The 14,243-nt window shown below is 35.4% G+C and overlaps 2 protein-coding genes and 1 long non-coding RNA gene across 3 annotated transcripts; 2 read left to right on the forward strand and 1 right to left on the reverse strand.

The window, feature by feature from the left end:
* Positions 1 to 153: 153 nt before the first annotated feature.
* On the reverse strand, positions 154 to 914 carry LOC115230400 (protein hunchback-like). The gene is made up of 2 exons (XM_029800599.2): positions 819 to 914; positions 154 to 679 (listed from the first exon to the last, which is right to left on the reverse strand). Exons 1-2 carry the CDS (start codon positions 839 to 841, stop codon positions 226 to 228), a joined length of 477 nt encoding a protein of 158 aa, XP_029656459.2. The 5' UTR covers positions 842 to 914; the 3' UTR covers positions 154 to 225.
* Positions 915 to 9,615: 8,701 nt separating this feature from the next.
* LOC118761589 lies at positions 9,616 to 10,442 on the forward strand. Its single transcript, XR_004997491.1, has 3 exons — positions 9,616 to 9,838; positions 9,890 to 10,288; positions 10,319 to 10,442. It is a non-coding gene; the product is annotated as an uncharacterized LOC118761589 (long non-coding RNA).
* Positions 10,443 to 12,100: 1,658 nt separating this feature from the next.
* On the forward strand, positions 12,101 to 13,574 carry LOC115230390 (tubulin alpha-1 chain-like). Its single transcript, XM_029800591.2, has 2 exons — positions 12,101 to 12,329; positions 12,360 to 13,574. Exons 1-2 carry the CDS (start codon positions 12,209 to 12,211, stop codon positions 13,514 to 13,516), a joined length of 1,278 nt encoding a protein of 425 aa, XP_029656451.1. The 5' UTR covers positions 12,101 to 12,208; the 3' UTR covers positions 13,517 to 13,574.
* Positions 13,575 to 14,243: the final 669 nt, after the last annotated feature.

Below are 14,243 nucleotides of genomic sequence, written 5' to 3' on the forward strand. Positions count from 1 at the left end.
GGTGGAAACATAAGGAAAGTTTGTATATGGCTGGAATACCATCGACTAGGACGTTAATAGACAACCTGACCATATATTGGTGCATCATTACTTGCCTAGTACTAAGATTGAAAGAAATACATTTTGCTTGCGTCGGAAATGAAGGGAATGTCGAATGTAGACCTCAGACTAACATTATTATTCGTCGAAGGTTGTTTCATTGGTCTTATCTTTGAACATTTGCATCTACCCAATCGAGAGAAATAACAACTTAGTGACTCCACATCTCGAACATGGGGGCAAATGAGAACGCATGTGACTATTAAGCATTGACCTGTTGATGCACTTGTACTCGCATTTGTCACAAGAAAAGGGTTTTTCTCCACTATTGTGTCTTGACAAATTGTGGTAGTCCAAATGATGTTTCATTCGAGTCACAAAACTGCACAACTCACATCGATAGGCCGCCCCACCGTCCAAATGTTTGTCTTCTTTATGGCGGTAAAAGTCTTCCTGAAAGTAAATTGAATCACTCACTTCTTTGGCAGTGGAATAGTCGCAGTGTCTACATTTGAAGAGTTTTCGTTTTCGTTTTCTTTTACCATCCTCGTAGCTGGGACATTTGTCGGTGGGAGAGTTCTCATCGGAACTGTTGTGCTGTGAAGGCAGGTCAGGATGACATGCATTTTTGGGAGGAGATCTATTTGACATTAAACAAAAACAAAAGCGCCGAAATGACTAATAAATCGCGACAAAATAGCACGGACACATCAAAGAAAGGTCACTTTATTAGTTTCTTTGCTTATCAAGGAATTAATTTGCTGGAAAATGAGAATTACCCTTTTTCTTCAATTTGTTCCATTTCTCAAAAATAGTAAAATAATGCCAATCAATGATTAAGTTGGAATTTCAAAACAAAAATAGGAGACCTTCAGAATTCTTGTCTGTTGACAGTTGGAGCGCTAATGCTAATTAAAAATATTTATGGAAGTAAAAAAGTTTCGTAAAAATGCGATTGATTTAATATTTTATTGAACACAAGTATTAGACAAGCCCGTTCGAACGTTACTCATGTCGAGCAGCTGTTTTTGAAAAGTGATCAATAATAAAAACCCCATTTTTTGCCGAGATGCGTTTGTTTGACATTAATCCATCGAATATGACTTTGAGATCAATCAAATTTGTTTGGCAAATTAATATTTTTTAATCCATTAATAGAAGACTTCGATTGTTTGTGTAATGGAATATTGATTTCGGATTACCCTATCGAACGAATTCCATTTTTATTTTGACGATGCGATTCTTTTAATTTGTTTATTTTTCCCTTGTTTTCTATCGGCAGCAATCAATATCAAGTTTTAAATCATATTTCTATAATTACTCAACCAATCTACACACTTATTTACTGTTATTTTCGCAAAAATGAAATAATTAATCATTCCCTTTGTTTTCTATTGTGAATACTTTAATATATTAACAAATTTTTCTCAACCAGAGTAGTAAGTCTGGTTACGTTAAACCTAAACCCCAAAAGTAAGGATTTTTACTGCCACGGAAAATAATCAAATTACTCAAGTTGGCCATTTAAACTTTTCTTTGAATTATCATGGTTAGGGATTATCAAGATTAAATCCTCTCCGCGTAAAAACCTTCAATATTTAGGATAGAATTCATCTGAATGAATTTATTGTCAAATTTTCAGGATTAGCAACTTTTATATTTTTCAGGATTAGCAACTTTTTATATTTTGAAATGTTAAATATTATTCAGATCCAGTAATTGAAACTGGAGGATTAATTTAATCTTTGATAAAGAATTATTAATCAACTTCAAAGTGCAGCACATCCGAATCATAAATACGTTTTAAAAAATGTCAATTCACCACCTCCGAATTATAACTACGTTTTAAAGAATGTCAATAAGTAGTAATTGTTTATTTAATTTGAAAATTTAATCTGTTATTTTTAAAAAATATGTTTATCTCAGTCAACATCTTTTTATTAACTCAAATCTTACAGTTTATACCTTTCCCTAATTTTTTCAAAATTATAAAAAATGATTTTTGTCTAAAAAATGTATACAGTCAAACCTCTCTAAACCGATTCCTTTTGGGACCGAGAGAATTATCCGGTATAGAGGGGATGCCGGTATTTTGAACAAGTCATTAAATTTACTTATAACGAAAAAGTGAAACAGTAAAATCAATAGAAATATGTATTTAGATTCAGGAATTGCTTTATTGTTTAGATAAATCAGATTAAACATGTACTTATTGGATCTCCCGATGCCAAAAGCTGAAGATGTAATTGTTTTATCATATGCAGATGATATTGTGTTTGTCTCTCGCAACAGAGAAGTCGCAACAGCAGCGGTAAAGCTGCAAAATTACCTCTACGGTCTTGAAGGGTAAATACTAGTAAATCGACTATCAACAAGTCCAGGAAAGTCGATTACTTCTCTCCTTACCTCAGCAAAGAGACAGTAAAGCTGTGTTTAAACGATGCGGAGATACCATTTCAAAAATCGCAAAATATTTTGGAAGTAACATAAGACGTCAATATGTCTTTCTCGCACCAAGTGAATGATTTGATTACAAGATGTATAAAGAAACTCAACATACTCTGAATTTTTCTGCAAAAATGCAGGCAGTGGACTAGCCTCGCAATTCGCCAAACCGTTTGTAAGCAGTCCATGGAACCCACAATTAGTTACGCAGCGTGGGAAAATACGACCAACTATACCAATCGGAAAAAAAATTTGAAAATTCAATCAAGAGTCTGCAAATCTCTAGAAGAACCAAACGAGCAGCTAAATGTTACCACTTTTGAACGGATCTTGCAAAGAAACGGGGAACGACATACCCAATGATATGCCCGCCGCGCCCCTAAAGAAAATGTGCGGGAACAAGTTAAGTACGTATGGAAAATGAGGACCGTCCTCAGGAAAGCTGGGATCACCTGATTAGTTATTTTGTGTTTTTAGACGGTGGTCTTGGTTGAATAATAATAATAGATTATTCTATTGTCGGAATCGAGTAATATAGGATTTTGATTGCAAGCAAAGTGGCAGATTCGGTCGAGCATTTGTTTATCATTTTTCGTGTTAATTTCTCTATATATTTTGGCTTTGTTTGCTTATCAAAACTCGAGACTATTTTGTTTTGCTCAACTAGAGATCATTCCCAATTTTTGGGATTTTCAATAAATAGTTATATGTTTAAGTCGACAAATTATTCTTCTCTCATTGGATTATCGACTAATCTATTTATGAGATGAATGAGCAGTAAATTGTTTTAGGGATTGTCGTTAATATAATATATTTTGACTGTAATTTACACTTATTAAAGCAGGGGAGGACTGTGTTTAATTTTACGTAAACCTTAGCTGTATTAATCGACTAGATCAGGGGTGTCAAACTCATTTCGCTTTGAGGGCCGCATTTTGTAACAATTTCGCTTCGAGGGCCGCATTTATAATAATTTCTCATTAAGGGAAGATTAGTTCTGATATTTATTATTAAGAGAAACTAAATTATTGAATTATCGCCCTTTAATTTTGGTGAGAGCTGCTTCCAGAGGATTGACATCTTTTTTTAGATACAATTTTTGATATGTCAGGCTGAGCTATTCGTGTAGTTCCGACTTTTATTAAAGAGGATAAATTTTCATCAGTTAGTCGTGTTCTTTGAGCAGTTTTTGTCATTTTCATAAATGAAAAAAGCTGTTCACACACATATGTCGAACCAAACATAGCAATGATTTTTGTTGAAAACTTTTTAAGAATTTTTAAACTTTCCAGGAAGATATGAAAAGAAAGCAGGTATTCCAACCTCCAAATATTTAGCTTTAAATATAGAATCTGATTGGATTTCCAATAGTTCCATTTGTAAACTTTCATCTGCATTGAAAACATTAAAAGAGAATGGTGATGCGAATAATGAAAATTGTTGTTCAAAAGACGAAAAATCATTAAATCTTTCTTGAAATTCCTTTAACAACGATTCTAGTTGTCTTTCATACTGAGAAAAATTCATTACATTATGTGCATCAACAGTATTCCTGAGCTCTTTGCACGTAAATCTTCATTTAATAGCTGAAACTTCCATAATTTTATTTTCGAAATAAAAAACTTGATATGATCTGACAACTAAGTTATGAGCTTGTCTTTGCCCTGCAATTCTAAATTAAGGTCGTTCATATGTGTGGTAATATCCACTGCAAATGCCAAATGTTTGATTCAAGATTGATTTTCATTTCGTCTGTGTTTTGCACTTTCATCTCCATAAATAAAATTATTTAAATCTTTTACCAACTTTGTGAAGTGATAACCAGCGGACTGGAGTATAAAAAGGAATGTCGCTGAACTGATTATTAATATCTGTCAGCAGTTTACTAAACTACCGGTGGTTGAGGGGATGACCTCTGATATAGTCTACTGTTTTCGTGACCAAACTAACGGTATTTTCCACTTTTAATATCTTTGAGCACAAATATTTCTGATGAATAATACAATTAAAATGAGCATGCTAAATGAAATATTCGAATTTTAACAAATCAGACTTTAATTGGTGTTTCAAATTTCATGCCATTTCATTAATGTGTTCGGCAACAGTGTTTCTTGTTAATGAAATATCTTTAAACAAGATAAATTTTTTCAAGAGCATGAAATAATTGTATGATAGATGATTAGATTGATAATGCCTCTTTAGGTTGTATTCTTTCAGTATAGCGATAAACTTGTTACATATCAAAAAATGTATTTTTCCATCAACCATTGTGCAAAAATAGAAAAGTTCCCATTTATCTTGAAACACTCTCCGTTCATCTTTCAAGGAGCATTTCTTTTTTATTCAAGAAGAAGCACGTGACATTAACAAACACGATTTAAAAATACAATTAAAAATTTTAATTAAATGTAAAAAAATAAAAAATAATTTTTTGCATTTTATAGCCATTAAATCAGACCGCACTTATGTTTGGCAAAGTACGCTGAGGGCCGCACCTATGTCTTTCGAGGGCCACATGCGGCCCGCGGGCCGCATGTTTGACACCCCTGGACTAGATAGTATCCAAGAGGAAAATTTTTAGAAACTATCGAGTTATTTATTATTTTAAGACAATTGGCGACGTAATCATTTTCTTTGCATGTTATCATCTTCTAGTTTTTGGTTTTCTCTTGAGTTGTTCGCAATATATATATCTATCATTGTTTGCAATTCAATATTTAGAATAACGGAGATCCAGTATATTAAAAATTTAAATAGCAGTTATGGCATATGAGGTGAATCGGGACCAGAATTTTGGTCTGGTTTTGACAGAATTCCGGTATACCGAGGAGTCGGTTTAGAGGGGTTTGACTGTAGTGATTTACCGTTTATTACATAAGTTTTGTTCAACATCTTAACTTTTCCCTCTATAAAATTCAATTTAAATAATAAATCGTTAATTTTTTTAATCACTCTAGTGGATTGGGATCGAAAAACAATGCCTATATAATAAAGAATTTATAAAATTTGAGAATTTTATTACAAAATATTTGCAGAAATTATCGAATTTTTAAGAATTTTCTCCCTTCATATTAATTTTTTTTAATCATTCTAATTCAAAAAGCATTTAGACAAATTCAGTAGTTTAACCAAAGTAAAAAAAACAATTAAGCCTAATAAATGAACAAAAATATATCTCAAAAAACCGAAAATTTAAATAAATATAAATAAATTCTGATTATTTCGGACTGTTGCCTGGCAGGTAAATATAGAAAAATCAGAAAAAAATTATTTAAGACTTGATTTAAAGCTTTAATTAGATAATTTTATTAATGACTTTCTTTTTTCAAGTGAATAAATCTTTTATGAACAAAAAATCTTTTGGATCTAATGACTATTAAATTTTTTTATAAAAATTTCCAAAATGAAAAGCGGGTGACTGGATTAGGTAAAGTCACATATTATCTGATTAGTGGCAATCAAATAGTACACTTTGGACAGCATAGATAAATTTTTTATCAGTGAACCGCGAAATGATGTACAATGCCCAACAAAAATGTTGAACCATCAATTTCTGCTATGTCTTTTCTGAAATTGCCAAAACCAATTTTAATTTTGACGTGTTACCCAAAACAATTGGTCAAATACTAAATTCATTTAGGCCCTTGCCATAATTCGCGAGTAGTTAAAAAAAACATGAGAGATATTAAATATAAAATTCATGATTAAGCATCTCAATCATCTGACTTCAATCAAATTGAGCATGCTTCCAAATTTTTTGATTGTTTTTTGAAATTTCTTTATTAAACAAAAAAGAAATTCTTTCGGCCAAATGCTGACAAGAAAACTGAGAATTCTCCTCTTTATAAGATAAAATTTCTATTTTCTGATTAAAATTCAGACGAGTATAATTATAACGAGAAGACATGTGGGACAAATTTTATTAATAAAATTCAAATTTATTAAACAGAATTTTTGAAAAATACAAATTATAGTACCAAAAAATCACAATTTGTGACCAATTTGAGAGGGTTAAGTGTATGTTCAAAATGAGTCAAAACTGGTCAAATCTGTCGAGGTTACATTGCGGACTGTTCGAATTAAGTAGCCCTCAGAATGCTTTATATAAATAAAATATAGAAACAAATATGCATTTAAATAATAATGAAGGTGGTGATGGTATTTTGTGGGTCATTTAATCCAATAACGATTGCTCACCTTCGAATTATTGGTACGTCCAATGTGCATTCCTTCAGAACTCGCTCGGCATAGACTTGCCAGGGAAAATTTGACTGCAGTGGCCTGTATTATATCTCCAGTCCATCAAAAATATTCCAAACCAGGACTCTGTCAGGCACAACATCGGCTGAAAATGTGCAAACTGGCTGCCGAGTCCTCAAAATCCTTCATAAAGCAAGATGTCTATTTTTGACACCGCAGAGTAAGTGACTGGGAAATGACTCGGGAAGACTGGACTCCAACCAGAGTGACCTTTGACCACTTTCAAACTATGTTTGAGGAGGGTACAGGTAAGAACAAAAAAGTTATCAGACCCGTTTGGATTATTTTTGGAACACGGCCCTCTGCGTGTAATTGGAGTTGCAGGAGCTGATATCCTCCTGTCATTCTCCCTTCCTAATTTGTGGCTTCCTGATGATGTAGTGTTTCTTGCATAAAACAGGTCTGTCGGTTGATCTCCCATTATGGATTTGCGGTCTCTTCCGGGATGGGCACGACACGAATAAAATTGTGGAGGAAAATCATATCCTCTCTGAGAATAAGTCGAAACTGTACTTTTTTGAGGATTTTTGTAAGAACAATATTTCTGCGTCGCTGATCAGGTTGTATTATCGAAATATGACAGACATGCATTGGCTACGGGGGCTCCGATTGACCATTTGGTTACTCACTCTGTCAAACAGTATATTTACACTAACAAACTTTTCTGAAATTGCCATTTTCTTAATTCCCCAATTTTATTTCTTGCACTTTGAAACTAAAATGTCATTTTGTAGCAATGGTAATAAAACAGTTCGTAGATTAATGTCAGTATAGACAATGAACAGTCCCAACGTATTCAGACACGATATTTAATAATTAATTTCATTGACATCTGGTAGTGCTGGGCGACTAACTGAGTTAATGATAGTCGTCATTATATAATCACATCTTCTTTATAAATAGTGTCCAAAAATGATTATAAGAAAATAAAAGGATTTTGAACGGTCGAATATTTCAAATATTCAACCAGAAATAAAATCTTCAAACAACTATTCGGTAAAAACCAGAGAAATTTGAATGTATTAATTCTTAAAACTCAAACCACAAATATATATTAGTTATTTAGGAACCAAACTCATTATTAATGTCTGGTAATTTGGTTAATCTAATTTTTAATTCGGCAAAATCTGAAAAGACCTAGATCTAAAATCAGATGAGTAAAGCAGAGGACGATGGAGACGACTAGTGAATCAGATTATGCAACGTGTGGCAAAACCTTAGTTAATATAATTTTTTGGTTCTGTGAAAGTGCTTCTTAAAAATAATAAAATAAATCTGAAAACAGAATTTCTTAACTAATATTTCTGGAATAATGCGTGGTCTTTATAGAACCGAATCATTTAAAGTTGCTTGGCAACACTCTATTAGTCCTGAAAACTTATATTTTGAACCACCCAAATTTAAGTAATCGACGATAATTAATTATGCACATATTTATAGAACAGGTATTAGGAAGAAAGTTTGGCAGATTTGAATGTGATGGAAACAATAAATCTTGTTCAAATAATAGCTGAACATAAAAAATATTGATAATTAATGCCTGTTGGTCAAGATGACATTGATTATCATCAATTTAATGGGAATGGCAGTTGAGACGGTTTGAATTGGCAATGAACATAAATTGAGGTCGATGCTATCCGGATGTAGCTCGACGTGGTATCACCCAAGTTAACATTATTTTAATGTGAAACCGCAAGGTTCATTTATTTGAAAAGTAATAAAAATCAGCATAATGTAAATACATCAATTAATAAAGGACATTAATGATCTATGTTAATTAGGCAGCTTCCGAAAATACCAGGAAATCAATGGAAAATAAATTGCATTCTCAACTGCCTGTTCATATTGATTCGAATTAGCTTTATAGTGAGCTAAGCCACTCAGTCGTCGATCAGGTTACTATGCAACATGTCCCATTTATTTGCTAAACAATTACTTTTATGCACTCAAATCCCACGTCAGGGGGTTGTTTTAGTTAGTCCTTAATTTTTTATAAATTCGGAAATAATTAAGTTGGAAATTACTTCCATGTCCGTTTTCGACTGTCGAAATCCTAAGTAAAAATGTTTAACAAATTGTTTCAAGAAATTAAAATTTTTTGTTTGAGACTCAAATTTTCATATTTTATTAATAATTGACAGCTTTCAAATACTGTCACGAATATATGTATTTAATGATATTTTGGATGTAGAAAACCACCAAAAGTGAAAATAAACAAGGACGGAATGATATAGTCCACAACATATCCAATCCAGATGTTTAATCAGAATTGGTGCACTCTAACAGTGTCGATTTTCATCGTCGATTACGAAAATATTTGAAATGATTAAAATTATATAAATTGAGCTGTGTCGAATTGCGCTTAAATTCTGCTTAGACAGTCCTTTTGCACTCTACTGCTGAAACAGAATGGAAGGAGTTATTTCAAAAGATCTGTTCAAGGTGAGGCAAGCACCAAAATTTTCCCCATACGAAAGGAACATGAATCCTATCCAAAAAGGGACAGAACGTGGAAAGGTATTTGCTAATACTGGAATATAATTTGCTGTAAGAATTATGTAAGCGATTAAAGTATAATACCAGGAATAAACAAGTAAAAAAATTATATACAGCAGTGCATATTGATCGAGAGGAACATGCTAATCTGATTGCTTTATACGAGTAGGAATGCACTAATATTCCGCTTATTCAATCATTTTAGAATCATCGGGTGCCCTCACACCGAGTTTTCCTGGGCAACGAGGGAACTAAATCCTCAAATTCGATAAAGGTTTGTCGATAATCTGATTTGGTCAGCCAATACACAATCAAATTAAATTAGAAAATTATAATTTATCTGAACCATTTTGCCACAATAAATTCATTGGTAATCAGAACTGCGTAGATGATTATCGCCTAATCAAATTTGAAGTAATTGTTTTGGGAAATATTGCAGGATATTTACTCTGGTCTGTTCCATTACACTGTCCTCGGATATTTGGGCAGAGGCACCTTCGGACAGGTCGCAGTGGCCTTGCAACACGAGAAAAAGAGATACGTGGCCATCAAAGTGCTCAGAAAGCAGGCATCGTATAGAAGACAGGGAATGCTCGAGGTATTGCCCATTCCTATATTATTTTTGAAAATACATTTCAACCACAAATAGATATCGTTTCTAAAAATGTTCCAATCAACCGACCCATTAAACGGAAATGGGCACTTAATTTCGCTTTTGGACGACTTTGAGCACCAGGGACACATCTTCATTGTCTGTGAATTGCTCTCGCAAAATCTGTACGAGTTTATGAATGCGTTCAAATCGGTGCCTCTTTACGGAATCAGAGCAATCACATTCCAAGTAGACATTTTGCCAAATATTTTAGATTCTCAAAGCTCTAATTACACTGTCCAGTTGTGGAATTGTCCACGCCGATCTAAAACCGGAGAATATAATGATCGTCAACCACCAGAAGTATCCTTTTTGGGTGAAGATCATTGACTTTGGTTCCGCCATTTCAAGGTCCCAGAACGAAATTCCGTCGTACCTCCAATCACGATACTACAGGTTCTCTGGAGTCCTCAGTTTTATAAATAGAGCCCCGGAAGTGATTATTGGGTGCAAGTACGGGAACGCGATTGACATGTGGTCACTTGGGTGCATTATGGGAGAGCTCGTGACTAACTGGGCAATCTTTCCGGGCTCCAATCAGTATGAACAGGTACTAGAGAGTACTTGGACATTCCAGATTCGGTACATTTGCAAGTCGGTCGGGTACCCGAGCGAAGAAATGTTTAACTCAGGGATCAGAACTGCCGAATTCTTTGAAAAAAAAGAAACATGGAAACTTCGTGTGAGTTCTTGGTTTTGATTTTTAGGACCCCAAGGAGTATTCCTCCAAAACTGGATTTCGTGTCAAAAATCCAATAAAATATTCGATAAAGAAATTAGAAGTTATACAACTATTGGTTTCCTGACCCATTTTAATTTGCAGTTATTAAAATCGGCGGAGACACAGGATCCCCTCTCAGCGAGTGCCTACTCCTCCGACGTGGCAAATTTTATGCACGCACTGAGACAAATATTGTGCACTGACTGCTCTCAGAGGGCAACCTCAGAGATGGCAGTTCACTTCCCGTTCTGGAACTTTCCATATTATTTGTCCCCTAATACATCATGGTTGTATGTTTAAATTACATGTAGGTTTGCCCAAAGTTGTATGGCTATGTATTCTTCCACTGCCTGGACACACGCATGCCAGTCTCCGTACGTCTATCCGATCGAACATGTTCCACCAATTCGCCCTCCTTCCATAAAGTCGTGTTGTCAGTCCCAAAGGAACAATCCGTACTGGCAAATGTCATCAATGTGTGCTAAATCCTCTGTTTGTTGTTGGCACCCCAGTAGACTTAATTATTCGTATAGCTATCCTGTCACAGAATCGGGGTAGTCTTTTTTATTTCATGTTTGCAGATACGATCACAACACTTTCTGTCCAAATGACCCCTCAAAAGAACAGTGCATCGAACAATGTAAACCATTCACGAACAAATCGTATCTTTTCACGTGATTGAGCTTACATTATATATAACCTTATACTTGATTAATTACAAAAATGAAGCACTTTTGTGCAGTTAAAATACAATTATAATCTTTTTCTTTCTCATAATTCTGATTATTAGTCATTCAGAGACTGGGGTCACGTATATTTGGAATGGTCATAGGCACGTGTTTTACTCAAGACATGCACAATCACGTTAGAAATTTGTGTTATGACAGATTAAGTAAACCACAAATCTGGTAAAGATTTATCAGTTTTCATAAATTTGTGTGTTTGACTTTAAGATCGTGATTAGACTTGTAGATTTGAAAAAGTAACTTGAAGAATTATATGCAAGGATAAAACTTATGAATTTATTGACTAAACCCCAAACGAAAATGATAAAAAATTAACCAATTCATTGATCCTAATCTTCGGAAATTTTTTTCTTTTTGGGAAAACTATCACCAATTTACTGTTTGAACCACTTTCTCCGCGGAAACTAGGAAGAAGTTGTATGCGTGAAGAAGGGACGGGTACTTTTTCCGTTTAGTTTCTTCAACCGATCGACGCGAAGCCAGGACACGACGTAGACTGAATAACGAATTTGGGTACTTTCAATATTGATGTTTCCTACAAGGATATAAAAATAATGTTAATTAAATTTCTCTGTAAATAATGATAATAAGATGCTATTTTCCTAAAAATGTTTAATTATAATAAAGGAAATAAATCATGAATAGATATGGACTGGCAAGCCATAAAATCATGATAAATAAAATTTCGCGCACATAGTAACACAGTACTGAATGGTTTGTGGCTGCTTGTTGCTAATAGACATATAGAGGGAGTGCATTTCAATTCACATTGGACAAGCTGGAGTACAAATTGGCAATGCCTGCTGGGAACTGTACTGCCTGGAGCATGGAATCCAGCCAGATGGACAGATGCCATCGGACAAAACGATCGGAGGTGGGGACGACTCATTCAACACATTCTTTGCGGAAACAGGTGCAGGAAAGCACGTTCCTCGAGCAGTGTTTGTGGACCTTGAGCCAACAGTGGTGGGTGAGTGAAGGAATGTGGCTGATTGGTTAGACGAGGTGCGAACAGGGACATACCGGCAACTGTTCCACCCAGAACAGCTGATAACAGGGAAGGAGGACGCGGCCAACAACTACGCGCGAGGACACTACACAGTGGGGAAAGAAGTGATTGACTTGGTGTTGGACAGAATCCGCAAGTTGGCTGACCAGTGCACAGGACTGCAGGGATTCCTCATTTTCCACAGGTTTCCAAGGCATTGGCATAACAACAGCTTCGGCGGGGGGACTGGGTCTGGTTTCACTTCGTTGCTAATGGAGAGACTGTCGGTTGACTACGGGAAAAAGTCAAAGCTGGAGTTTGCAGTGTACCCGGCCCCCCAGATTGCGACGGCGGTGGTTGAGCCGTACAACTCGATCCTGACGACCCACACGACCTTGGAGCACTCGGACTGTGCCTTCATGGTGGACAACGAGGCCATCTACGACATTTGTCGACGCAACTTGGACATTGAACGACCGACTTACACCAATTTGAACAGGCTGGTGGCTCAGGTGGTGAGTTCGATCACTGCCTCCCTCCGATTCGACGGGGCACTCAACGTGGACTTGACTGAGTTCCAAACCAACCTGGTCCCTTATCCCCGAATACACTTTCCGTTGGCCACCTATGCCCCCATTGTGTCGGCTGAGAAGGCCTACCACGAGCAGCTGTCCGTGGCCGAGATAACCAACGCCTGTTTCGAGCCAGCCAGTCAGATGGTCAAGTGTGATCCCCGACATGGCAAGTACATGGCCTGCTGCATGCTCTACCGGGGGGACGTGGTGCCCAAGGACGTCAATGCTGCCATTGCCACCATCAAGACCAAGAGGACCATCCAGTTCGTCGACTGGTGTCCCACCGGCTTCAAAGTCGGCATCAACTACCAACCCCCCACTGTCGTCCCCGGAGGAGACTTGGCCAAAGTTCAGAGGGCTGTGTGCATGTTGAGCAACACTACTGCCATTGCCGAGGCGTGGGGCAGGCTTGATCACAAATTCGATTTGATGTACGCCAAGAGAGCATTCGTTCATTGGTACGTCGGGGAAGGAATGGAGGAGGGCGAGTTCAGTGAGGCGAGAGAGGACTTGGCTGCATTGGAGAAGGACTATGAGGAGGTCGGTGTCGATTCCGTCGACAACGAGGGAGAAGATGAGGGGGAGGAATATTAATTCATTTTAGTTCTTGTTACTAATTTCTAACTATTTGTTCGTTTAAATCTTCTAAAAATTTTTTCTTTTTCAACTGATATTTGTACAAAATTTAGTAGTTTAATATATTTTTTTTAATATGTCTTCCTGTCGCTGTAATTTAAGCTTCATCAAGCATGAATTTACTCTTTTGTTTCATCAATAGAATAAAATTTATTATTTTTCAGGTACTACACATGTCAACAACAATTTTTAAATTATTTAACATTCATAACAATTTTGATCAACTTTATCTTAAAGGAGCATTTAGGTTGATGGTAATTTCAACATTTATAATGTTCATTCTCCTACAGCAACGAAATATTTAAAGAATTAAAATTATTCATCAATACAAAACAAAAAGATCGATAGTTAATTGACACTTTTTGATGCTTGCATGAATAGGAGATTGTAATTTGGTCTGTTTCTGTTTTTATATTATGAACAATTTTATTATAAAAGATTAAAAAACTCTGAGTGGATATGGAATTACAAATTAAATGCCTCTAAATAAATTTCCGAGTAAATTCTCAGAACTTAAATTTTATTGAATAATGTACGAGTTTAAAAGAAAAGATTAAATTCTAGCAATATAATCTTGAACACTAAAGAATGCCTTATTGTCATATCTTATCGAACTGGTCAACTATAGAACAATGCACAAATATTTGCTGCAATCGGTTTAGTGCAAGGAAAGAAAAAAACAACA

Source organism: Octopus sinensis, unplaced genomic scaffold (assembly GCF_006345805.1).
Source record: "Octopus sinensis unplaced genomic scaffold, ASM634580v1 Contig15467, whole genome shotgun sequence".
NCBI lineage: Eukaryota > Metazoa > Mollusca > Cephalopoda > Octopoda > Octopodidae > Octopus > Octopus sinensis.